This window comes from Penicillium maclennaniae, assembly GCF_028827695.1.
Source record: "Penicillium maclennaniae strain IBT 15551 chromosome Unknown utg000008l:1.0-3552695.0:1.0-3555053.0, whole genome shotgun sequence".
Lineage (NCBI taxonomy): Eukaryota > Fungi > Ascomycota > Eurotiomycetes > Eurotiales > Aspergillaceae > Penicillium > Penicillium maclennaniae.
Window position 1 is genome coordinate 1,513,189 of NW_026623220.1, and position 24,691 is coordinate 1,537,879.

The following is a 24,691-nucleotide window of genomic DNA, read 5'->3' on the forward strand; positions in this document are numbered from 1 at the left end:
TTAGCACCATGTCCGACACTGGAAGGCCCACCAACCCAGATGGCCTAGTTCTCGAAGCCTGGGGCCAGGGCTTTATGCTTGGCAGTCTGCTAATTATGGCGGCTGTCACCGTCTGCAACATGAAGAAGCATATTCTTCTTCACAAGCTCATTCTGGCCGAGGTAGTTCTCCGTCAATAGTGTAGTGGCTCGTGCTAACCCTATATTCAGCTAATTCTGGCCATGGCCAATGGCACATTCATCTTTCCACATGATCCGGTTTATGGCTGGTACCAATCCGTCACCGCCATAGGCCTCAACGTCTCCTGGGCTCTGCACAATGTCATTGCCTGGATTAAAAACAAGCCTTTTCTATCACGACGTCTTTCGATGATCTACATAATTACGGTCATGCTCTGCTGGCCGTACTGGATCGTCGAGATTTATGCAAATTTCACCTATTTCAACAATATCAACACAATCTTTCTAAAGACACGTCCCTTTGAGCCACTTTTCCGGTAAAGTCCATTCATCAGATCCCGTCATTGCTCCTTCGCTAATCGGATCTCAGAGATCCGTGGTGGGTCTTCACAACCGTCTCCCTCTTCTGGACGATCAAACGCGAATATAATTTCGGACTGTGGGAATTAGTCCAGATTAGCCCACGATTCGGAATCATGCTGCTTTCGATGTGCCTGTCTATTGCCTTTATCGTTGTTGACTTGCTCAGCGTCCTCAATGTCTTTACTGACTCGCTACCTACGGGAATTGAGCCCTTTTGGAAGGTACTTTCCCCCTTTGACTATGCCCGGCTTCCTAAACCCCATTTACCTTATCCTCTAAACAGAGGCGTCATGTTAACACGCTATCTTCAAGTTATCTTTCATCTTCAAATGTCTCTGCGACACGGTAATCCTCGATGACTTCAAAACCGCCCTCGACCATATGCGCAACTACTGGTTACGCAAGCAGGCCAACGGTGAGCTCTTACTGACGAGTCCCAACGGCCGCTCACCCCGGCGGGGAGTACCCATTGGCGATGATCTCGAGGCGGACGCTGGACCGATCGGTGCACATAGGCTTGTGCGTAGTAATAAATCATTCTCTGTGCCGAGGGTTGTGCTCAGGGAGGATGTATAATTTCCAAGAGTGTTTTTGGGAGCCTGAATTTCCTTTCTTGTCACTTACAAGCGTGGCGCTTGGTGCTTCTTGGGCTGTTGTACATAGGGTTGAATGGATACTTACATAGGCCGAAGGGTTTAATCCGTCGAGCGCATTAAGATTTTCGAAGTTGGCGATGAATGATAACTTGCTTCTTTTGATGAGCCAAGCTTTCAGAGTCTATTGGCTCCTTGATGTTGGATCATAGCTAGCTCCGTGCTCCATACATATGACGATCCCGCCACTGATCCCCACCTCCCAGGCTCGATAAGGGCACGTGTCTCCATTCAGAGAATACGACTAAAGGACTAGCTTGAATCCACCTTTTCATATCCATCCGATCGCATGGCTCTATTCAAGACTCCTTTCATAATTGGACCTGTAATCTTTACACAACTGCTATACATTTGAAAAGATATCTTAATATTCTGAGACGGCCTGCCTTTCCTATTGCATGGGCCATTCCAGATGTAGCCACCTACACGCGCTGCAACACCTGAGCTCCGAAGTACCGCATCGCGGTCACTAATTGAAAAGGATACCTACTTTGAATGATTGGACGCGCTAATGATTCGTTCTATGTTACTGTGAGACTATCCACATAGCCAGCTAATCGACACGCCGGGGCGCAAATGGCAAACGTAATATGTAGTACAGAAACGCACATGAACAACCACCTTTATCCCTTCTCAAGCTCCCATTTTCAACCAGTTTGGGGAAAACCAACTACACTGGGCTCAATCGACGTACCTAACATCCTTACCCATCAAGTCCACCATGGACTCACCCGTTGTTGCCTCCGGCCACGATGAAGTACATGCCAAGGTCCATTATCTGGCACCTCTCCTAGTGGTATGTTCTTTCTTCTTCTGTCTAGCAGGCGTTTAAAATCAATTGAAGCAGACCTGGACACAAATGCAGAGACAACTGCCGGGCCCGACGGATCCCCAGATCATCAAGATCAGAAAAGCCTCACATCTCATTTGCTAAGGAATAGTTCTCTAGCATTATTTGAGTTGTCTCACAATCACCTAGACGCTATGCTTCAAATAATTGCGGTCCAGACATCTCATCGGAGCAACTCCGTGTCGCGCTACCCAGTTAAGTCCATACCGCATCGAACAAGACGGAATCACCAAATAAGGCTCTTGCCGAGCCTCAAATAACCTGATTTTCATTTTCAGCATCAAATATAAAGGTCTACGGTATGAAAAACGGCATCTGAAAGCAAAGGAAGGTCCACCCACGGCCCTGTGGATCCAACAAAAGCCGGTGAATGGTGTTCCCAAAGATTCTCATGTCCCGCTCTCCGCCTTCTCTACGACTCTCTCCACACCTCATCTATAAATCCCAATTCCCTGCTCAATCCTTCCAACCCTCTTCCAACCCTTGCAAGAACCCCAAGTACATTCCATCATGACTCTCTCTACACCCAGCATGGATGTAAGTTATCATCCCAGTTCAACCCATAGGAACAAGAAGGAAGGAGTTCCTCATCTAACATACCCCGCACAGCCCGCCGTCCTCATCGCCGAAGAAAGCAGCCCCGCCCAGACCTTCACCACCTTCACAGCCTCGACCGCCTGGACACTCGGCACAGCGCTGCGCACCCGCATCCTCTCCCTCCCTGACTTCCAACGCAGACCTGCCTTGATCTCAATCGCCCTCGCCACGGCGCCCAGTGGCGGCGGTAGCCTGCACACGCTTTTCCAGTGCGTTACGGAGAGCGGCACGATCCCCGATAACGAGAACTGGGTCCGGCGTAAGCGGAACACGGTTCTGCGATGGGGCTTGTCTAGCTGGGCGATGCGGCAGAAGGTGATCTCGGGAGTCAAGACCTCGGCGGCTGATGTGGTTGAGGCGGCATTTGTGAAAAAGTATGCGCTGGCTAGTGGGAATGGGGGCGCGGTGGCGGATGAGTATGCTATTCATGGTGGGGGGGTATCCTATTCGCGTCAAGGGAGTGGAAGGTGTGGTTGCCGTGGTGGTTGTCAGTGGACTGAAGCAGGAGGATGATCATCAGGTTGTTGCCGAAACGATTCGAGAGGTTATTGCACAGGGGAACTAAAGTTGGTCTCGATCTACATGACCAAAGGTTCGTGGGGATAAATGCGAGGATGTAAGATGAATGAGGAATTCTACGAGGATGAAATGAAATGTAAAGGTATCGTGGTATTTGGAGAGTCGGATGTCAAATACCGGACTCTTGCAACGGGAACTCCGCCCCGCGCAGATTCAGGACTAGAAACACAAAAGCAAAGATAAAAACTCCATGGGTAATGCCTCAAAGATAATTTTACAGTTCGTCATGGTCCAGAGGCTCGTCGTCCTCGGGAGGAGCACCAGAGCCGTAGAGCTTGCTGGTGATGGGGTAGGCGACACTAGAGAGCTGCTCCTTCTGCTCCTCGAAGTCCTCGGCGGAGGCAGTAGCGGCGTTGTCCTCGAGCCAGTCAATGGCCTCCTTGACAGCGTCCAGGATAGTCTGCTTGTCATCCTCGTCGATCTGGCCACCAAGGCCATTCTCGTCATTGGCCTGGTTCTTCAGGCTGAAGGCGTAGTTCTCAAGGCCGTTACGGGCCTCGATCTTGTTCTTCATGGCCTTGTCCTCCTCGGCGTACTCCTCAGCCTCGGCAACCATGCGGTCAATCTCCTCCTGGGAGAGACGACCCTTGTCGTTGGTAATGGTGATGGACTCGGCCTTGCCAGTGCCCTTATCGCTGGCGCTGACCTTCAGAATACCGTTGGCATCCAGGTCGAAAGAGACCTCAATCTGGGGAACACCACGGGGAGCAGGGGGGGATGCCAGTCAGCTCGAATTTGCCAAGCTGGTTGTTGTCCTTGGTCATCGAGCGCTCACCCTCGAACACCTGAATCAGGACGGTGGGCTGGTTGTCAGCCGCAGTGGAGAAGATCTGCGACTTGCGGGTGGGAATGACAGTGTTACGGGGAATGAGCTTGGTCATCACACCGCCAGTGGTCTCGATACCCATGGTGAGGGGGTTGACATCCATGAGAACAAGGTCGATAGTACCTTCCTCGCCGGAGAGAATACCACCCTGGACGGCGGCACCAAAGGCAACGGCCTCATCGGGGTTGATACCCTTGCTGGCCTTCTTGCCACCGAAGAACTCCTCGAGAAGAGCCTGGACCTTGGGGATACGGGTGGAACCACCGACCAGGACGATGTCGTCAACCTCATCCTTCTTGACCTTGGCATCCTTGAGCACCTGCTCGACGGGCTTGAGGGTCTTCTTGAACAGATCCATGTTCAGCTCCTCGAACTTGGCACGGGTCAGGGTCTCGGAAAAGTCCTCGCCGTTGTGGAAGGCCTCAATCTCAATGCGAGTAGACATCTGGGAAGACAGGGTACGCTTGGCCTTCTCGACCTCGCGCTTGAGCTTACCCATGGCCTTGAGATCCTTGGACACATCGACGTTGTTCTTCTTGTTGTACTGCTTAACGAAGTAGTCCATGACGCGGTGGTCAAAGTCCTCACCACCAAGGTGGGTGTCACCAGCGGTAGCCAGAACCTCGAAGACACCGTTGTCGATGGAAAGAAGGGAGACATCGAAAGTACCACCACCAAGATCGTAGACAATGACCTGGCGCTCATCACCGGTCTTGTCAAGACCGTAGGCGATAGCGGCGGCGGTGGGCTCGTTGACGACACGGAGGACATTGAGACCAGCGATGATACCGGCGTCCTTGGTGGCCTGACGTTGAGCGTCGTTGAAGTAGGCGGGAACAGTAACAACAGCGTGGGTCACGCTCTTGCCGAGGTAAGACTCAGCAATCTCCTTCATCTTTCCGAGAATCATGGCGGAGACCTCCTCAGGGGTGAAGGTCTTGTTGGACTTGTTGACCTCGACCTTGACGTGAGGCTTGCCATCCTTGTTGACAACCTTGAAGGGGAAGTTCTTAGCGTCCTTCTGGGTGTCCTTGTCATCAAACTTGCGACCGATCAGGCGCCTAGAGAGACGATTTTGTTAGCATTCAGAATGATTCCGAGAAGACTGGCCGCGCTGGTAAACTTACTTGACGTCAAAGATAGTGCGGGTAGGGTTAGCGGCGTATTGGTTCTTGGCAGCGTCACCAACGAGGCGCTCCTCATCAGTGAAAGCAACGTAAGAGGGAGTAATACGGTTTCCTTGGTCGTTGACGAGAATCTCGACCTTGCCGTTCTGCATTACACCAACACAACTGCGAAGCACGTTAGTCAATTGCTTGAGTTGCCACAGATTGTAAAGATGCCACTCACGAGTAGGTAGTTCCCAGATCAATACCGATAACGGTGCCATAGTTCTCAACGGAGTCGTCCTGGGCCTGGGCAGTGGTGCCGAACAGGGCCAGAGGTGCAATCAAAACAAGGAGAAGGTAGAAGACGGTCGTCCAAGTGAAGGGCTTGGACGCGCCCTGGGGGCTCGCGAAGCGAGGCATGGCGAATATGTGAGAGACTCAAGGTTCAACAAAGAACTCTATTGGATAGCACCCGATGAAACGAAGCTGTCGGAGACCGAAAGCTTCAATGCGCGCAAGAAATGAAGCGCAGGGAGTAAACACGAATGTCGTACTCAGACCCTCGAATTTGGTGAACAGGCGGGAGGGGTAACCCGAAGAGAAGCGAATGGAGAAGAGAAAGAGAGAAGAGGCGAGCTCTTTGAATATGAAGGGCAGGAAACACGCAGCGGCCAGCATGGCCTTTTCCCAGTTCAGGTCACTTTTCGCGTCTTGATTGGCTGCCACCCGTTCGGCGGTGGCTGACTCAGGTCCGCCCATGTTTGGAGCCTCACCGCCTGCCTGAAACCGACTAGTGGCGATTAAACTATGTCCCGATCGGGCCTAATCGATGGATCCCATCCAGGACACGCCCCTGCTTTGTCCCAATCAGAACGCGCCTACCCCGTCGAAGTTGCTAGAAGCAGCTAAGCGTCGACCCTGGTTTGGCCCCGGTTACTCACGAAACAGTGCCACGTCGACTGAAGAATAGAGCCCAGTGGCCTGTATTGCATCTTCTGATGATGAATAGGTGAGCATCCTGGATTCGTATGACCGGCAGGCATACCGACTTGGAAGCGCGGAGTCGGGATCTACAGAGCCGCACTGCCCATTCATCAAAAGCATGCGTAAGGCACGGCATAGGCCCGGGGATGCAAGGGACGTCATATCGTCATGGAGCGTCGAGGGTAGCGTAGTTTATTGTAAAAGGTACTTTTCAAAATGTTCTATAGGAGATGCTTTATTCCAAGAGTCCGGCTGCCACAGTCGAACCCCCATGTCGCAAAACAATGCGGGTTGGTGCCTCTAGCGGCACAGCCTGATCCATCTCGACAACTACTCGTGCAACAGTGCCGGGAGCAACGATCTTTGGTCGTTTCTTGCTAGGCTCACCAGAAGCCTTGTCAAGAGATGCGACAAGCTTGCTGATGCGGCCAGGGACATGAAGACGGCCACGGTGTACGTCCACCATCATAGGCATCAAGTGCTCAAAAGCGAGGACCTTGGCAGTAAAAGTGGTGATGTTGGGAATAGGCGATGAAGCTCGGCAGATTACATCTCCAGAGCGCAGGTGAATGGGGTCGATATTGGCCAAATTCAGGACCACGTTCTGGCCAGCCACAGCCCAGTCGTTGAGTTCACCGTCCACTTCCACGCTGCGAACGAGGGCGGTCTCGCCACTGGGCATGGTAAGAATTTGATCGCCAATCTGTAGGCTGCCAGAGTCAAGACGACCAGAAATTGAGAGTGGGTTCTGCACACTGCCACGGAAGACATCGCCGATTGTCATGCGTAGTGGCTTCTCAAGAGCGTGTGTGTATCGCTCTGAAGTCTCCAGCTCCTCGATCAATGTTCTGCCCGTGTACCACGCAGCTTGGGGATTGTCGCTGCGCCGAGTAATGTTGTCTCCCAGCACACCTGAGCACGGGATAAAGGCAATATTCTTCTCGTGAAAGCCGGCTGTCGTCAGGAATGAGAAGATCTGTTGTTCGATTTCCTCAAAGCGATCTTTGTTCCACTGGACAGTGTCCATCTTGTTCACAGCCACAACAATCTTTTGCACGCCCATGCTGCGGACCAACAAGGCATGCTCCTTGGTCTGGCCCTTCAACCCAGACTCGAACTTGCCCGTGCTTGAGTCAATCACCAGCACGGCGAAATCAGCCTGACTAGCACCGGCAATCATGTTTGGAACAAAGTCTTTGTGTCCTGGTGCGTCAACAATTGTGAATGCAGTGGACTCCGTCTCAAACTTGTTGGTAGCAATGTCAATTGTGACGCCTCGTGCACGTTCCTCTGAGCCCTGGTCCAGCACCCATGCAAGAGCGAATGACCCCTTTCCAATCTTCTCAGCCTCTCTACGATATCTGTCCAAAGTTCGCTGGTCAATTGCTCCTTGATCCGCCAACAAACGCCCCATCAGAGTACTCTTTCCAGCGTCGACATGTCCTAAAATGCGGTCAGAAGATACTCACACAGCGATGAACTGGAAGAAACACCTACCGATAACAACAAAATTGGCAGACTTCTTCCTCTTTGATTTGTTGTACTCCGCTAGGACATCCAAGTTCTTGCTTTTAACAGAGACCTTCTCGTCCACGGAGAGGTCCTTCAAGCCACCAGCAAGATCGGCCGGGGTCTTATCACCGGCCGACTTGGATGCAGCGGATTTGGACTTCATTCCTGCACATTATTAGGCGGATGAATCTAGACCTTTCTGCGAATCACCAAACCTTTTGCTGTGTTTTGAGCATTCAGCACCATATCGTCGGGGCTGGGGCCTGCAAAGTCAAAAGGTTCAGCATGGTCTTGGCCGTAGATTCTGAGCAAATCCACGTTGCTCGATTGTATGTGGCTGGGCTGGGCCATGGTTGGTCCTGCTGCGTTGCCAACAATGGCACTCGCAAATCCAGAAGGCGAGGCACGCAAATGAAGCTGTGGTTGGTCTGGTTCCGACTCGGCCTCTGGTTCAGCTTTCTCAGGCAACGGGAGCTCTGGAATTTTCGTAGGTTCTGGTGTCGGTTGTTTCTGAGCTTGTGCTTGCGCCGAAACTTCTGGTTTGCCGAACCTGCGCACCCCACCCCCTGTTTCGGGCTTTGATGACTTGCTCGCAGCCAGTCTCTCTCTTAGCGACAGCTGAGTGCTTTGTGGCTCAGGCGGTGATGCTTCTGATTTCTCCGCCTGTAGTATGGAAGGCACATCCGGCGTAGGAGTAGGACTGGGGGTAGCCTTTTCGCCTTCTTTCTTCTTGCGTGCTGCAGCCAAGGCTGCAAGCTTGGAAACTTTGCCTCCAGCCTCTGGTGCACCACCTAGCAAGCCCAGTCGAGGATATAGGGGCTCTACCATAATGTCCATGTTGCGTTCGGCAGGTACATTGAGCCAAGGAGAGTCGCGAAAGAAGTCGGCAGCGGAGAAGTGTGCTGCAGGCGAAGAACTGGGCGCTGGAAAACCTGGCAATGGAAGACCTGTTAGAACATTGTCCAAACTTCCAAGAGGTGTCAGTTCTAGAGTCATGTGTGATTCATTGTAGGGCGCAGGATTGCCGAAGAAGCGTAGTACATACCTTTGGAAGATTTCAACAGTGTTGAAGCCACAGCCGGAACACAGGTCGTTTTGCCCAAGCCCAGCCACCAGTATACATTATGAAATGAACAGAATCGCTTTGCTTACCGTTCTTTTTTGGCACAGTCGCCGTCTGCCGCTTCTTGAGCTCCTTTTCCTTCTTGCCTGGACAGAGTAGGTAGGTAAGCTGCAGCCCACCCTTGACCTGGGGAGCAATTTTGGCCCAGATGTTCCTATGAAACGTACCTCTCAAGAAATTTGTCGACTTCTCAATGTCGTTGTAGTAGTGCCATAGCGCCTCCTGGATTTCTTCGGTCGTAGCGGTCACCGACGGTTGCCCCGCGCGGAGCTGTTGCAAGACAAGTGCAGTGCACTGTTTCAGAAATTCCTGCTCCTCGGGATCGGGTGATTCGTAGCCCTCGTCGTCATCGTAATCGTCGTCATCATAGCCGACATTCTTTACGCGATGTCTCGACATCGGGGAGTGGAGGGGTATCTCAGGTGGGAGATGGAGGGGTCACGACTCTGCGAAGGGAGGAGGTCACACTGCGGAAGGTGAAAGCCAACTTGCGAACGGTAGAAAAGAACGTGACGAGTCGTGGAGAAACAGAAGGCCAAGCAGTGAAGAGGGAAGGGGTGGAAAGAGAACACAGGAAGCTGGGAAGGGAACGATGCGATCCACGTCATTCCCCACCTAAAGCGTTCTGCAATATGCCAGTGCCCAAACCAGATCGGCTTTCAGAAGTTCCCTATTACTGGGTACTAAGTACAAGTCCAACGATGTCTACATTTACAGATTCATAAGGTTTTCTTTAAAGTTCTTATTGCATTCGCGAGTCAAATAAGCTTGGTTTTATGCAATCCCGAAGTTCGTGCCACATACCGTTGGGGTCATCCCCAAAGAGTAGAAAAGAGTTCTCCTCTTTCCTCATTCTAAAAAAGAAATGTGGATCTATCGCAAGGGACTTCCTCCGAAGAAGTCTCCCGCTCCTGGTCCAGAGAGAAGTGCCGTTGCTGGGTGTTAACGCAATCGATCGTCGAAAAGCCTGGCGAGGAGTAGACGGTGCACTGGTAGGAGCTGCACTGGTAGTGGCTACAGTAGCCGCTGCCGCAGCCGCTGCTACGGCGGCTGCGGTAGCGTCGGGGGTACTGGGGGTGTTGCGACCACTGTCCTGCATGGTGACAGCGGTGCCTGGTCGGGATAATACCACCGCAGTCGCATTCTTGGAGGGGGTCGGAAACCCAATTTGGAGCCTTCGCGGAAAATCTCCTCGAGCATCTGAGCCACAATTCCTGCGTCTTCGTATTCCTGAAACTTTTTCCAGAGACGCAGTGCCATCCGGGCGTCCTCGATAGAATCGTGTCCTTGGACTGTGTCGGGAATCGGCTCTTCCTGGATATACTCTTTGAAAACCGCCCAGGCGAGGTATCGGAGACTAAGACGGCGGTTCTTGCCGGGGTGGAAGAAGAGGTATTGTGTGTCAACGGTCTGAGACTTGGGAACTTGGATGTTGATCTTGCGGAAGTCGGACGCCAGACCATGGCCCACGAAGACACAACCAAGATTCAAAAGCAGCCATAATTTCTTGTAGGCTACTTTGAGAGGCACAAGATTATGCTCGCTTGTCCGTGGATCTAGATCACCGGGCTTGATACCAGAGTATTGTGTGACGTAGTCGACAATGGGTTCCCGAATGGTAATATAATCGTCAATGAAAGGGACACCCTCCGAAATACCCGAGCCGCGCAGCACGGAAACTCGAGCAAGTCCACTTCTATTAGGTCGTACGATCTCCTGAGATCCGTCCGCCTTGACGTCGATCTCGGCCTTTTCAAGGTCCACGAACTCGGTATCAAGTGCCAGGGGCGTTCCCGGCTGTGGCTTCTCCTCTTCGGTCAAGATGCGGCATGACTCAACCTGGTGACAACCATTCAAAGACCACTCACGGAATAGCAGGGTAGTGTCAAGAGCATTCTTCCAAGAGTCATCAACGGAGTGGCGAGCGTCTCTGACCTGGAATGCCAGAACGCAAGGTTGCTTCCAAGATTGTGTAAAGCGAAGCGCTTCATCCCGGTCTACCTCCGTGACCAAGAAGTCATTGAACAGATGCCATTGGCTCCGTTCTTGTGGCTCACGCTCTGAGATAGAAACGTTGACAAAGGAGACCAGATGAGCCTTCTGATGCTCTGGAACGTCAATCTCCGCCACCAGGCCAACAAGATCGTAGATCACAAGGTTGGGAGTATTATTCTGCATTCGAAGACGGAGATCGTCTCCTTCAAAGCACATGATCTGACCATTCTCGATAACGATGCCGACTGTGTCAGGGAGCCATCCGGGAACGGCCCACAATCGACGACAGATAGGGTTGGTCAATGCGGCGTTCAACACAAGAACGAGGGGCATCCGGTGAATAGTCTTCCGGATCATCACCTGTTGGTAACGTCGACAGTAATTGCACCATCCCCGATTCTGGGTCTCCCGCTCGATACTTGCGCGCAGTATGTTTGAGAATCGGAATGCCGGGTTGCGCCTGGCATGTTTCATGTCCAGGTTGGGGTATAGAAGCTCGTTGGCGAGTGAATTCCCTGGGCGCACAGTCTCATTTTGGCAGAACATGCACCGTATGGACTCCGATGCCATGGTCGCAAGGCGTTGGTCTAGCTCTTCGGAGCTAGGTTGAATCATACGGAAGTCTTGTGCGATTTGCGTTAAGAAGAAACGGTTGACAGCTTGAATCGCAGTTGAGAGGGATTTGTTAGGCAGATTCTCTTCCAAGAGACCAAGATTGGAAGCCTCGCGGAAACTACTGAAGGTCTTCAAAAGATTGGTCGCCTGACAGTTTTGGCCATTTGCCTTTTCCAGCATATCGAACAAGTAGCCCAATTCGCACAGGAGGCAGTGTTCAAAGATACAAGAGCCAGCTGCATGGGTGAGCGCCATGTTTCGAAACAGCGGGATGAACTTGAAGAGCTGGAGGAGGGAGTTTGTGAAGGAATTGGCGATATGGGTTTCAAGCCCCGAGAAGTTGGTCTTGTTATAGAATCTGCGAGCAGGTGAGCAAAATTCTGCCTCTCAAAGATGGGCCACATACCGGAAGTCGAAATCGTCGACACCGAAACGACTATACTTTATCTCAACGTTGCTATATTTAAGAAGAGGGTCATCATCGCTTTCGCCATTGATCTTGGCTCCCGCTAGAGCTTCAGCCGCATCTGTGACAGAGGTCACCAGGTTAGATTTGCTTTGTTCCCGAGCCTTTTCGCTCAGGAACTTGGGCGCCATGAGAGCCGGCTCTGCTGTGGCCAGTGCACGGGTATTTTCGATCTGATTGCGCCTTGTTTTTCTGGGGTTTGGGGCATGATGTCCCACCTCAGCCGGGCGCAGGTACGGGAGCAATGACTGGTCCAATTGAGGAGGGGGACTTCCCACCTCGAACATGAGATGGCTAGGCCATGCCGAGAAGAGACGCTCATGGTAATAAGGCATTCCAACCATGTTCATTGGAGTGTCTGGTGACCAGTCAATTGGTGGTGGTCGTGTAGGTACGTCAGCAAATTCAATCTCCTTGCTCATCTCATTGAAGTGAATCTTGCTTGGCGAACCCCATAAATGAATGGAGCATTCCGCGTCATTGATGGCCAGTGCCTCTCCTGAAGGTGAAATATCAAGGCCTAGCATCAAAGATACATTTGCTTGTCGCAAATTTATAGCATTAGGGTTCATCAAGTCCACTACTTGAAGCTGCCCGGTCTGCGAGGCCACAAAGCTTGTCGTATGAAGCTTAGGATGCATCCGAACATATGCCGCTCCGGCATGGAAAGGAATAGGTGGTAGTGGCGATAACGTCTTCAGGTCATACACATTTGCCAGTGGATCAACGATCGGAGAGCCGAGATGGCGGACGGAGAATCCGCAAGTGACGAGCAAATCATTCCGTGCATCCATGTCATTTACAGCGGTGCCATGGGCTTTCCAAGACTTGACGACACTAAAATCATTGAGACTGAGTGCGTTTACCGATCCCGTGTCTGTCGCTGCACAAAGATACCGGCTCTTTTTCATTAGCGTGTAACTGTATTCAGTAGGCAACTTGTCAACAATCGTGCCCTTATCGATATCCACAGTAAACATCACGCGCTGGCAACCTGCAACAAGAATACGATTGAGCTGCGCCGTGAAGCTCATGCAGCGAAGATCGACCATATCCTCGTCTGCGAGATGCCATTGTGTCAGGCCACGCCGCGTGATCATGTGTACACTTTTGGAAGACAATGATATCACGCCGCGATCATGAAAAATGATTTGTCGCACCACGCCCTCGGAAGCTGGATGGGCTCGCACAGAGGTATATCGTTGGAGGTCAGGCCCGTAGAATGAAGAAATTCGACCCTAAACAGAAAAGACGCAAATTAGTCTTGTCCAGAATTTGCCAATTCAGACTAATGCTTACATATTCATTCCCTATCCACAAAAGTTCCACCACATCATCAAATGCTATTGTCGTCGCAGGTGTAGGCATCGCGAGCGCACTCGGCGGTGGCACCGCTATGCGCGACAACTCATCCCAGTCGGCCTCCATGGCGGCCCTTTTCCGGGCGACGCCCAGACGATGCTCTTATCTGCAATAGATATGTCGTAGTATACGGTCGTTAAGGGACTGCGGCCTTCACCTATTGGGGGATTCACCGAAACCGGGCATCATCTGCGAGGTAAAGACGCGATTGCGGGGAAGCTGTCAAGGGGACTTGAGATATATCGTTGGGGCCGACAAGGGTATAGATGGACAAGTGATGAATAGGACGGGCTGTAGCCACTGCCTTCGGTCAGCCTCAATGCGAGCACGAAAGAGAGGCTCGCCCTGATCCGAAGTTGCTTGTTGTCGACCGCCTGAAGACCGTCGCGGGACTAAGGTGTCGAAATGGTCACGTGTTGGACACCGATAACGCTTAGCATGGATGTAAGGAGAATAAAGATCCGTGCATCATATTTCGCCCTGAAGGCTATATTAGCATGAGATTGTTGAAAGAACCAAAGGTAAGATGAAGAAGACAAGAAGACCAATAATTAGAATGACTTCCATGTGGCCCCATCAGTTCCTCAGCTCAATTTTGGGGAGTGTAGAGAAATATAAATTATCTCGAGAGAATGGCACTCGCTACATCCTCCAATTAAACGTCGCATGTGCCCACTAGATGATACCAAGCAAGCCAAAGTGCTCGTCAGAACAGAAGAAACTCTCCCACAACTATCGCTCTAAATTTCTTTATGTTCCTGAGTGTCTAGTAATCGGAAACATCGGCCAGGACTGTGAGGAGCCACATCCGGGACTGCAGGTGGCGTGTGTTACATATTAATGTGCAATGACATACCTTTTATCACTGCATGGAGGTACCCAGATATTGGAGCTCATGTAATAAGATGCGAGACAGAATCAATCGCCAAGCAGCCTTGGTTGCATTATCCCAAGCACTCGGCCCGTGGGTGCTTGAAAACAAGAAGATACCGCGGCCAAACTTGACCTGAAAGATTTAACTCGGATGAAAGACAACATGCCTGATGTTATTGATGAAAAACTGATTGAGTCTCGAATGTACGTTTTGGGAACAGAGAAACCGACTGGTACGACTACACGTATAAGTGATTTTACCAGACTGCGAAAAAAAAAGATGAGATACTGCAGAATGTATGGGAATATGTACCGACAAATGACGTGGACCAACAGTCAGCGATGGCTGAACGCACACAGAGCGGCCTAGCAAATGACAATGAAAAAAGGAAACAAAAGCCTCCTCGCGCGACGAAAGAGCCGCCACAAGCTTATTCACGCAAGCCCTAGTTCCTAGTCCTATCTGTAAAACGAAGCTGGGTTGGAGGGAGGCGCGTTACCCTGCGTAGGCTGGTACGCCTGATATTCTGCGCTACCAGGCGGTGCCGATGGTGCAGGATTGAAGGCGTTGTACTGAGCAGAAGGGGCGGCTCCGGGAATCGGAGGAGGGTGGTGTGCGGGAGGGGCCTGCTGCTGAGCGGTGGGAGAATTGGGGTAAGGGGCTTGTTGCTGCTGCTTTTGATACTGCTGCGGCATCCCAGGAGCAGATGGCATCTGGGGTGTCTCTTCGCTTGAGTAAGCGGAGGGCGAGTAGTCCTGCTGTGATTGTTGCTGCTGCTGGAATTGCTGGTGAGCTGTAGGTGGCACCTGGCCGGTGGGAGGGTACTGGGGACGCTGGTCCACGGGCGAGTCGTAGACGGATGTTCCTAGTTCTTGGGGATGATCGTATGTGAGACTGGGGACGGTGGTGCGTGGGCTGGTAAGGCTCAGCCTGAGATGGCGGCTGCTGTTGCAGTGGCGCGCCACCTGCAAATTGGGTGCGAGGATCAGGGGAATGAGATGCAGGTCGGTAGGGGATTGTCTGCTCTGCGCCATAGTAGGGGGTCTGCGACTGGGGAGGTTGCTCTGTATAAACAAATTAGCGAATTGTAGTTCTGAAATGGGTTCGTGTTCAACAAACCTTGAGGGCGAGGGCTAAAGTATCGTTGATCCGAAGGGGGGCCCGGAGGATATCCAGCAGGCGCAGCCGCACCGGGATATCCGTACTGAGGCTGTCCAGGTCGACCGTATTGAGGCTGCGCTGGGTGTGCCATTGACGCTTCGAGCAAAGACTCATAATCACGGCGGGCCTTAATGAACTTCTCGTTGAGCTGAGTGAACTCATCTGGGCAATAATTAGTATGTAGATTGAAAAGTAAAGAAGCAAATCTCACCTTTCTTTTGAGAGTACTTGCCAATCAGCTCAATCAGCTTTGGCCGAATAGCGAGGGTGGAGTGATAGAGGGTAGTGATTTCCTCATTTTCTTGAACATTGAGATCCGAACTCCGGGTACTCAATAGAGTCAGGAGCTTCTCAACGTTCTTGATCTGACTGAAGACATCTCCCTCCATCTGAGCCTCGCGCTGTAACTCCTCCACAGTCGGATCGGGAAGCTTCTCGACGTAGTTAAGAGGGAAGATACCGGTCTGGCCCCTCAAGGAACCCTTCCACCAATCCTTGTATACAGACTCCAAAACAGCAATGGTATCGCCTTTTCGGAACTGGAGCTCTCCAGGCTCGGATGGCTGGAAGTCGAAAAGGGCCCTGACTCGCGAAACAGTAGCCACAGAAGTGCCAGACAGAACAGGTTGAGCTCCAGCAGGCTCGGCTTGGCTTCCTGGAGTTGGGGTCGATGTAGATGCAAGGGCAGGTGCAGGCACAGCAGCCGCTGAGCCCGCTTGAGAAGGGATCGGCTTTCTTTCCTTGACCGATAGTGCCAGTGCCATCTGCAGTTCTTCTTCTTCCTTCTTGCGGTCGAAATCGGTAATCTGTTGCTTGACAGGTTTCGAGGGAGGTTGCAAGTTGGGGTCTGATAGGCGATGATGATCAGCAAAAGCTCCAAATCAATATTGAGGTAACAGCTGTGTATTCACTTGTAGTTTTCAGCTTCATGTATGCCTGCTCCATAATACCAAAGTCGGGATTAGAGGAGAACATTTCGGTCCATTCTTGCATACGCTCCAAGATCTTGGATTTCACTTGTTGATGCGTGTTCTAGCAAATTGTATTATCAGCAAACAATCCTGCTCTCACGGAGCTTTTGTGACGTTCGGGCAACATACTCGATCGGCCGCCAACCGAAGAAGCGCATCTGTAAAGCTTCTCGAGGCCAACTCGCGATGAATCTTTGGACCGCAATTTTGCGACAGAGCATTGCCAAGCTGAACCAGTTAGCGAGGAATCCCACATGGTGGAAGAATTTTGAAGCGGAGAAGAATCACGAACCTCCAAGGTATAAAGCTGTACGTTGGCATTCCTATGAGCCAACCTCTTGATCATGGCTGCAACCGCTTCTTTTGCGCTAAAAATTTCAGTCCAGTCAGCATTGGCCTTATCACAACCGAGCTCGATAAAAAGTATGGCCACATACCCAGATTCTTCGACAGAGACCTTGTCACAGACATCCTACACCACAGAACCAACCAAATCAGCTTCCTGGCTGTTGATTGCAAGAACGTGTCATGTGTTCAGAGAAACGCACCAGAATGTATTCCCAATTCTCGGAGGTCAGGTTCTCGTCAGTCGCCTTGGCTAAGAAATAAATTCCCACGTCAGTGATCGGGACCAAAGGGTGTCGAGATCAGGCACTCATCCGCAGCTCCGCTTGCGCAGCTGGCATGCCTCGCAGTGGACACAGGGGCCTAGGACCGTTGTTGAACTTACCGACAGCATCGTCAAACGCATTCTGCTGCGCACGAAACATGTCCAGTATGATACCTCTTGGAAGGTCTCGCAATTACGGTAATGCAAGAAATCAGGTTTGGGCACCACTTGTTGGACCTTCACGCGCGGATTTCGTTCTGGTGGCCACCAAGAAGCGCAACTGCAGATTGATATGCCGCGAGGCTAATCACAAGGTTTCCGTATCTTCGCGAATCTCACGGGTCACGACGGCGTGGTTCTTAGCGGTGCTGGTCGAGCACGAAATGCGGGGAGCTGATTGAGGTTCGTCGGTGGGCTGAGCTGGGAGGTCCGGGCACGCCGAGAGGAGAAGGTGATGGGCGATGGTAAAGGGTCAAACGATGCAGCGCTTCCTCAGACGTCTTGCAACTTTATGTTTGATTCGGCACAGAGGGTGTGTCAACTTCGCGGTGTTGTGTCGGAGCGGAAGTGGCCCTGAGTCAGCAGCGATGACGATAGTGGGAGAAGCTTGGCTCAGATATTCTTAGCTACAAATTTCGATATCGTATCTGCCTAAAATGGCAACTTCTGTCTTTACTTTTAGGCATTTGAAGGCAGGCTCTAGCACAGGGTTGTTTTTCCTTTGTCTCAGAAACCCGTACGATCCCATTTTATAGCCTGCTCTGATTTGAGGTCCTCATGTGGCTTGTCTTTTCTCCACTATGTACAGCCTCAGCTGACATAAGGGTACATTATAATTATGAAAAAAATGCTTTCAACAAATGGGTGAACGCAGGTAACGCTCCCGGTAGAGGGATGTACAATCCCAACAGACGAGCGTGAGCGCGCATTCTTAACCATGTGCGGTTGAAGATCTACTAGTAAAAATGGCAGATAGCAGAAAAGCTAGCTCATATCGCCCAAAATATAGAACATTCAAACAGCACGAGCGACTACTGACATGACTACAGCTAGGCTACATAGACAGCCCGAAGGCACACAAGCAAAGAGACAAATCAAGATAACAGGTCCTGAGGTCAGATCATTTTTCATCACGAAGGGATGGTTTCATCAAGGAAATAGTGGGTAACAAATCGGGTGCAGTAAATACGATTCCTGCGACATGATGCGAATTTCGGCATGCCGGGATCTAGAAGAAACATCGGTAGTGATAGGGTATCTGAGCAAGGGGACGAAAAGCAAAAATAATGGAAAGGCCGAAACAAAGAAAAAGGTGAAGCGGTTCATCTAGGCGCCGCCTTTTTGGGCCTTCTCCTGAGCCCGACTGAGGCGAGCAGCCTTGACCAGCGGAGCGAGGTGGTTAAGGGGGAGCACAAGCCCATGAATGGGTGCTGCCAGGCAGGTTAGTGGCTGGGTTCAAATAATGATGATACGGAAGACAAACCTTCAACAGGTCGTGAGCTGACGCTCGCTTCTCGGGGTCGACCTTAAGTGCCAGGTGGAGGAAGTCGCGGAAGACATGCGACAGGTTGTGTTCATCTTTGATGGTCGGAGTGCCGTTCGTAGCGATCAAATAAAGTGCTCGGAGCGGCGATTCTGTTAGATATGGCGGTTCACCCTCGATCATCTCAATGGCCATGATACCGAGACTCCAAATGTCGACCTTGCGGCCATACTCCTTGCGAGTGACTACCTCGGGTGCCATCCAGTAAGGAGTGCCGACCATGGTGTTCCGCTTGTTGTGGGAGTCGTTTATTTGCGCGCAGAAGCCAAAGTCGGCTGCATTGAATTAGCTTTGGCATTCAGTATCGTGACAGAAGAATTGAAACTTACTCAGCTTGATGTTGCCATCCAATGACAAAAGGATGTTATCGGATTTGATGTCACGGTGAATGACGCCCTTTGAATGCAAGTGCTGCAGGCCATTTAAGGTCTAGTTTGATAACTCTCAGAAGCCACTCACGTGAAGATGAAAACACAAAGAGAATCAAAACATACCTCTCGACAAACCGCGGCGATCTGCCCTTCACTCATTATGTTGAAAGTTACCACATCCGTGAGACTGCCGCCTTCCATGTACTCCATGACGACCCACAGGTCCAGGCCATGAAGGAAACTCTCGAGGAAGTTTACAATATTCTTGTGCTTGCTATCTTTCATCACAAGAATTTCGTTGATGATCAGATCCTTTTTAGGCTGGAGATCGAGGTTCATCTGCTTGATAGCCACACATCCGTTTGATCCCTTCTCATAGGCCGTGTACACACCACCGGAAGCGCCCTGACCGATCTTGTTGAGGTTGTAGTAGATCTGGGTAGGATCACCGGGATGACAAATGGACAGCAATCGCTGACGCACATCCATTAGATTGCTCTGGCGCTGGCGTTGACGAGGTCGAGCTGCTGGCGGAGTCCGCGAAGTCGGGGAAGGATCCGTCGATGGAGCACCCACATTTGTGGCGAGCGCAGGAAGTTGAGGTGGTGGCTGTTGCTGCTGACGTTGGCTAGTACTGCGATCCAACTGCTTCTGTGCTATCGCTTGCTGGGCAGCTGCCATGGCCTGCTCCTGTTGCTGCTGGTATTGAGTGGGGGAGGCGATCGGTCCCTTGGGCGCAGGGGTGCCGCTGCGAGAGCTAGATGGACTGCGTTTCGGCGACTGGGAAATTGGAATCGACTCGGGAATGGGCGGTGCGGGGAAAGAGAATGACTCCTGCACAGCTCGCTGCGGGGAGCCAGCATATTGCTGGGATACAGGAGGTTGGGGCGGCGGGCGGGCGGGCGTCATACCAGTGGGCGGCTTGGGAGGAGCGCGGTGCGGCACCAAACTGCCCAACAGAGGAGACATGGTAGGGGCAGGTGCGGGCGATGCGACAGGCGGCCCACGAGGTACCGGAGGCGGCGATCGTGGGTTTTCAAAGCTACCTTCATGATTCTGGGGAAACCGAGGACTGCCAGGCGGCGAGGGCGCGCGACCGTTGTTGTTGGCGGAGTACGCGTTATCGAACTTGTGCCACACTTCATCGTCGTCGCCTCGAGTGTTCTTTTCATAGAAGCGCATAATATCCATCATGGTCTGTGGGTGCTCCTCCTGTTCCTTCTTTGAAATTCCGTTCTCTTGCAGCAGACGCTGCCACTCTTTGGGGAGACCGGTGAATTGACCGGTCTGGTTGTCGTATCCAACGTGAGTGACATGAACCGGATTTTCGGGGGCTGAGATCTTCATGTTGCGAGGAGAGCCCAGCATGCTGTTGACGAAGCTGGAGAAGCTGGCCTTTTTGCTTCTCCCCGTCCGAGCTGGCGGGCCATTGTTGCCTTCGTCGGAGTATCTCTTAGATTGTGGAGGCCGTTCAGGCTCACGATGAGCAAATGGATCCATGCGGCTCGGTAGAGTGGTGAAACTGGCGGACTGTCGGAGAGGTGTGCGGCCACGCGGGTCGGGACTAGTGTGATGAGAGCGCAGCGGGGGTTGCTGGATATGGGTTTGAGGCTGGGTATCGGCGCTATTCTCATCGAGTGCACTGAGCATGCCCCGCGTTTCGTATGGGCCGTTTAATTCATCCGAACTTGGCTGATCATAGGAGAAGCGGTGGGAGCGTGTTCGAGAGCGCGAAGAGCTGTGACTGGTGTGACTGGGGAACTGTGTCGCCTCCTCGTAGCCGGGCGAGGGACCGCCACTGTGATCGAGCGAGGATGATGATGAGTCGTAGTGTGGGTTGGGAGCTGCGTTTGATCGCGATCGGGCGTGCTCGCGACTGCCACTGGGAGAGGACCGCGGATAGACCGGGGCAGAGGGATGACGTTTCAGAGAGCTGGTGCTTTGATGACCCCGAAGAATGCGCGAACTGAAGCTAGGGGGGATCCTTGTGCGGCTTGCTAGAGGGGCGACGGAATTTTAACGAGAAACCCTCTGAACTCATGGCAGGCAGGGACTTGTCTCTACACGAGACAAGATTGGAATTGGGCCGAGGAGGAGGGGTCAGGGAATGGAGAATTTTCTGCCTGCGTATTTTTTGGCGGCCGGGACCAGGGTTTGCCGCCCGTGATGCGCTCTGCAAGCCCAGTGATGACGATGCCTTTAGACCCAGGTACCCGATGGACGGTGTTCGTAGAGACTTCTGGAATGAACCGAAGGGGAGAGAGAAGGGGTGATGAGGATTCCAATCCGATTAGCACGTGGAGAGCGGAGTGAAAAAAGGAGTTGGTGGCTGGGCTTGACGATGACGCGGGGGCCCGTTGATGGTTGATGAGTATAGGGGATAGGGGAGGCTAGTCTTGATCCGAGGAAATGAAATGATGGGGGACGTGATCTAGCCCATTAATCTCTTTTTTCCCCGATCTAGACTTTCTCAGTGAAATGGGGGGTGCCACTTTTCGGGATGACTACGTGGGATAAGAATAGATTGGAGCAACCGATTATCTGTCATGTTGTGGTTTACCCGAGCCACAGGTAATCTGGTTTCCATGACCTTGTTTACAAACTATCCTACACTCTCTTCCATAAATCATTTCTGTGCCCTCGGCCTGGCTTGATTCCTGCACGTGAGTTTCAGCTCCGATTGCGATCCTCTGTCTATCGGCTTGGATGGTACTTCCCCCCTGAATGGCCTCGTAGCTCAAGTTGGCCAATATGGTGCTTGGGTCCCCTGTCCCTGGCGCACCTCGGAAACGCGCCAGTAAGGCCAAGGTCCGCACAGGCTGCTTTACCTGCAAGTTAGTTCGGGCCTCCGCTATACAATTTAAGTTCTAAACAGGGACGACCACTTTTATAGGACCCGACGGGTCAAGTGTGACGAAGCAAAACCAGCTTGCGCTCGGTATGTCGCCCTCCGTCCCTATTCTCCTTCTCCCTTGAAATAACACCTTTTGAGATGTACGAGTACGGGGCGAAAGTGCGATGGCTATCCCCTATCCAAGTCCTCCCTGGTACCCCGAGTGTTGGCCCCGGCACCCGGATCGGGATCGCGAATCGAGTCTCGCGCCCTCGAGTTCTTCTTCCACAAAACTGCGCCACAGCTGGCGGGGCTGTTCGCGGGGGAATTTTTCCAAGGCAGCGTATTGAAGGTGAGCCTGGTGGAGCCCGCCATCCGCCAGGCGATGGCGGCAATAGGTATTGTTCATGAACAGGCAGTCCTGGGCCGACCGTACAATCCGGGAGAACAGGAGAAGCCAAAAGCACAAGCTCGCCGAAAGCGTTCTGATCCCCTGAATGTCCCTATTCAGCTATACAATCGATCGATTCGCCGACGGTGTCAAGGTCGACATGGATGGCAACGTCTATGCTGGCTGCGGTGACGGCGTCAATGTCTGGTCGGCTGGTGGTGTCTTGCTCGGCAAAATCCTGATCGAGGGTGGTACTTCGAACTTCTCGTTTGGTAAGAACGGTACAATGTTCATTATGAACGAAAACAAGCTTTGGAGGTCGCGTTTGAACAAGAGTGTTCATGGAAACCTTTTCTAGAAGTAAACAATTGGTGGAATGTGGCGTGTTGCAAACGTGGATACGAGTGAGCTTCTTGTTCGATGATAAATATCGCAGAACATTGATGAATTTACCCCCAGCCTTCGTTGACTGCCACATGGGTTCGCCAAACAGATGCGACTTGAGATATATCACTAGAACAGACAATTCTTTGCACCATCAATTGTCTCATCTCCTCCCCTTTCTTTCCCCCGCACCATGTACTATAATCTGCGCTCCGGTCCTCACTCCACCTAACGAAGTAAGTCCGGCCCGGTCCAGCTTGATTGGCCTATCTTCGCTGATAACCTCAAGGCTTAAGACTCCTTCAAGTTACAGAGTTGTATCTTTTTATCTTTATCACACCTCCATTATCGGTTAGCGGCGGAAGGGCGCTGGTTTCCCCGAAGAAACCGCGAACAGGGGCGAGATAAGGTAATTCCTATCTCAAATATTGCCGCCAAGAAATCAACAAAACATAGATACAGATCAATGGTTCCATGAATCAACGTGTCTGTCGATCACGCCCATGGAACCATGTACACTACTTCTATCTTATATCGTTGTATGTTGAATATTACGATGAAACGGTGTGAGGGGACATGTCGACTCAACACAGTGATGTTTAGATTGTTCTTTCGGCTCTATGACCAGAGAATATTAAATTTTCGGAGACCAGTCCTGGGCGTAGGTTCCGGCTCTGGATTAAGCCGGTACTGTTCGATGAAAGGTCGAATGGGAATATCCTCCAGTGCAACAATCTTCGTTTTCATCCACCACTTGTAGGCAAAGTAGACAATCAAGATGAACGGCAAGTTGAAGTACGAAGAAATGAATGTCTCGGTGCTCCAATCTCCGTGGATGAAGGTGGAGTAGCCACCAGTGAAGAACAGAATGATGAACAGGATCAATGAGATCCAGCTTGCCCACGGTTGAAAAGGGGCTGCCCATGGAAGTTCTTCATGGCGACTGATTCCCTGTTTTTTGCAGCCGTATTGGAACCTGAGGTAAATAATAAGGATGCAGATCCAGTTCACCAGTGCTGCAATGGACACGATGACTTGCAGCCACGTGAAGACAGTGCTTGCAGAATTCGAGAGGGTCATGTAACCCAAAGCGATGAACACAGCATAGAGAATAACGGCCACGTAAGGGATTGTGAAGCGGTTCAGACGCTTGAAGATAGCAGGTGCGCGACCATTTACTGCCATACCATAGAGTACTCGAGAACCACCGAGCATGCTAGAGTTGCCTGACGACCAGGCTGAGGTAAGGACAACCGCGTTAATAATAGATGGCACGACCTTGATACCCGCATTGCGAGCGGCGATAACAAACGGCGACGCGGATGCCGTACCAGAAGATCCTAGAAGATCTGGATCTGCTGAAGATACAACAAGAGTGACCATGAATATTGTAAGAACGTAGAAGAGGACAATTCGGACAAAAATACGTTTTGCGGCCATGGGAATGGCTCGTCGAGGGTTCTTAGTCTCGGCAGCGGCAACGGTGATACCTTCAATGCCAGAGTATGCGTAGAGAGCGTTATTGAAGGCAGTCCAGAACCCAAGAAACTGGCCTAAACGGCCGGGGATGTTGAGATATTGTTGGAAGGGACCGTAAGGGCTCCTCCAAAATTCGAACCCAATAGAAGTGTTGTTGGGTCCTCCACCACAGGTTATGACTAGAGCCATAATATTGACTCCAACAATCAGCATGATCTTGAGCATAGAGAAACCAAACTCAAGCTCGCCGTAGATCCTCACAAAGAGCAGCGGTGATAGTCATCAGAAGACCGAAGATCGTGATCCAAACGGCATTGCTGACGGTAACCCAAAATTCCACGATTACAGCAGCGGCGACAATCTCAGCGGGAATTGCCACAATGTAGGAGTAAACCTGGTTCCATCCGTTCGCAAAGGCCAGAGCAGGGTCACAGAATAGCTCTGCATACCGGACTACACCACCGTTGAGCGGTACCAGAGCACCCATCTCTCCGACACCTAGGACAACGCTCGAAACCAGCAAACCAATGATGGAGTAGGCGAGGAAGGCCCCCAACGGACCCGCATTGACGATAGCTTTACCAGAACTGAGGAAAAGTCCAGTTCCAATGGTGCCGGCGAGAGCAATCATCTGGATGTGTCGTTGGTGGAGACCCTGTCGAACGGTATCCAGTTCTTCCAGCTGGCCCACAGCAGTGTCCACTTCCTGCAATTCGGTATCATATGATTGGATTTTCTTTTCCGTGAAGCTAATATTGTCCTCTTCAGACAACGATCTGGCACGAGAAACAGACATGATGGGCAACGTGGTAATGAAATTGTCCGGTGAGTTCGAGAGACTTCGAGAGGGTGTATCTCAGT

The 24,691-nt window shown here is 51.7% G+C and overlaps 10 protein-coding genes across 10 annotated transcripts; 3 read left to right on the plus strand and 7 right to left on the minus strand.

Moving 5' to 3' along the window:
• Window positions 1-8: 8 nt before the first annotated feature.
• Window positions 9-1,118, plus strand: N7477_009549 (uncharacterized protein; the record flags this gene model as incomplete). The annotated part of the gene is made up of 4 exons (XM_056971210.1): window positions 9-161; window positions 210-496; window positions 550-763; window positions 855-1,118. The coding sequence occupies 4 exons, from the start codon at window positions 9-11 to the stop codon at window positions 1,116-1,118; spliced, it is 918 nt and encodes a 305-aa protein (XP_056818189.1).
• Window positions 1,119-2,555: 1,437 nt separating this feature from the next.
• Window positions 2,556-3,207, plus strand: N7477_009550 (DUF967 domain protein; the record flags this gene model as incomplete). Its single annotated transcript, XM_056971211.1, is given in 3 exon segments — window positions 2,556-2,582; window positions 2,655-3,080; window positions 3,100-3,207. The coding sequence occupies 3 exon segments, from the start codon at window positions 2,556-2,558 to the stop codon at window positions 3,205-3,207; spliced, it is 561 nt and encodes a 186-aa protein (XP_056818190.1).
• Window positions 3,208-3,435: 228 nt separating this feature from the next.
• On the minus strand, window positions 3,436-5,576 carry bipA (Hsp70 family ATPase KAR2; the record flags this gene model as incomplete). The annotated part of the gene is made up of 4 exons (XM_056971212.1): window positions 3,436-3,856; window positions 3,924-5,108; window positions 5,175-5,339; window positions 5,398-5,576. 4 exons carry the CDS (start codon window positions 5,574-5,576, stop codon window positions 3,436-3,438), a joined length of 1,950 nt encoding a protein of 649 aa, XP_056818191.1.
• Window positions 5,577-5,594: 18 nt separating this feature from the next.
• On the minus strand, window positions 5,595-5,915 carry N7477_009552 (uncharacterized protein; the record flags this gene model as incomplete). Its single annotated transcript, XM_056971213.1, has 1 exon — window positions 5,595-5,915. The coding sequence occupies one exon, from the start codon at window positions 5,913-5,915 to the stop codon at window positions 5,595-5,597; it is 321 nt and encodes a 106-aa protein (XP_056818192.1).
• Window positions 5,916-6,375: 460 nt separating this feature from the next.
• N7477_009553 (putative translation elongation factor EF-1 subunit) lies at window positions 6,376-9,174 on the minus strand (the record flags this gene model as incomplete). Its single annotated transcript, XM_056971214.1, has 4 exons — window positions 6,376-7,583; window positions 7,638-7,817; window positions 7,868-8,638; window positions 8,805-9,174. The coding sequence occupies 4 exons, from the start codon at window positions 9,172-9,174 to the stop codon at window positions 6,376-6,378; spliced, it is 2,529 nt and encodes an 842-aa protein (XP_056818193.1).
• A 642-nt stretch (window positions 9,175-9,816) lies between these two features.
• On the minus strand, window positions 9,817-13,279 carry pan2n2 (poly(A)-specific ribonuclease; the record flags this gene model as incomplete). The annotated part of the gene is made up of 3 exons (XM_056971215.1): window positions 9,817-11,743; window positions 11,792-13,089; window positions 13,151-13,279. The coding sequence occupies 3 exons, from the start codon at window positions 13,277-13,279 to the stop codon at window positions 9,817-9,819; spliced, it is 3,354 nt and encodes a 1,117-aa protein (XP_056818194.1).
• Window positions 13,280-14,545: 1,266 nt separating this feature from the next.
• Window positions 14,546-16,989, minus strand: N7477_009555 (ESCRT-0 subunit protein HSE1; the record flags this gene model as incomplete). The annotated part of the gene is made up of 10 exons (XM_056971216.1): window positions 14,546-14,958; window positions 14,990-15,151; window positions 15,207-15,410; window positions 15,460-16,095; window positions 16,160-16,280; window positions 16,349-16,447; window positions 16,512-16,587; window positions 16,657-16,691; window positions 16,768-16,817; window positions 16,950-16,989. 10 exons carry the CDS (start codon window positions 16,987-16,989, stop codon window positions 14,546-14,548), a joined length of 1,836 nt encoding a protein of 611 aa, XP_056818195.1.
• Window positions 16,990-18,155: 1,166 nt separating this feature from the next.
• On the minus strand, window positions 18,156-20,784 carry pakA (mitogen-activated protein kinase kinase kinase kinase STE20; the record flags this gene model as incomplete). The annotated part of the gene is made up of 5 exons (XM_056971217.1): window positions 18,156-18,278; window positions 18,313-18,647; window positions 18,702-18,783; window positions 18,867-20,740; window positions 20,772-20,784. 5 exons carry the CDS (start codon window positions 20,782-20,784, stop codon window positions 18,156-18,158), a joined length of 2,427 nt encoding a protein of 808 aa, XP_056818196.1.
• A 1,289-nt stretch (window positions 20,785-22,073) lies between these two features.
• On the plus strand, window positions 22,074-22,325 carry N7477_009557 (uncharacterized protein; the record flags this gene model as incomplete). The annotated part of the gene is made up of 1 exon (XM_056971218.1): window positions 22,074-22,325. One exon carries the CDS (start codon window positions 22,074-22,076, stop codon window positions 22,323-22,325), a length of 252 nt encoding a protein of 83 aa, XP_056818197.1.
• A 644-nt stretch (window positions 22,326-22,969) lies between these two features.
• On the minus strand, window positions 22,970-24,626 carry N7477_009558 (uncharacterized protein; the record flags this gene model as incomplete). Its single annotated transcript, XM_056971219.1, has 2 exons — window positions 22,970-24,027; window positions 24,092-24,626. 2 exons carry the CDS (start codon window positions 24,624-24,626, stop codon window positions 22,970-22,972), a joined length of 1,593 nt encoding a protein of 530 aa, XP_056818198.1.
• Between the last annotated feature and the right edge of the window lie 65 nt (window positions 24,627-24,691).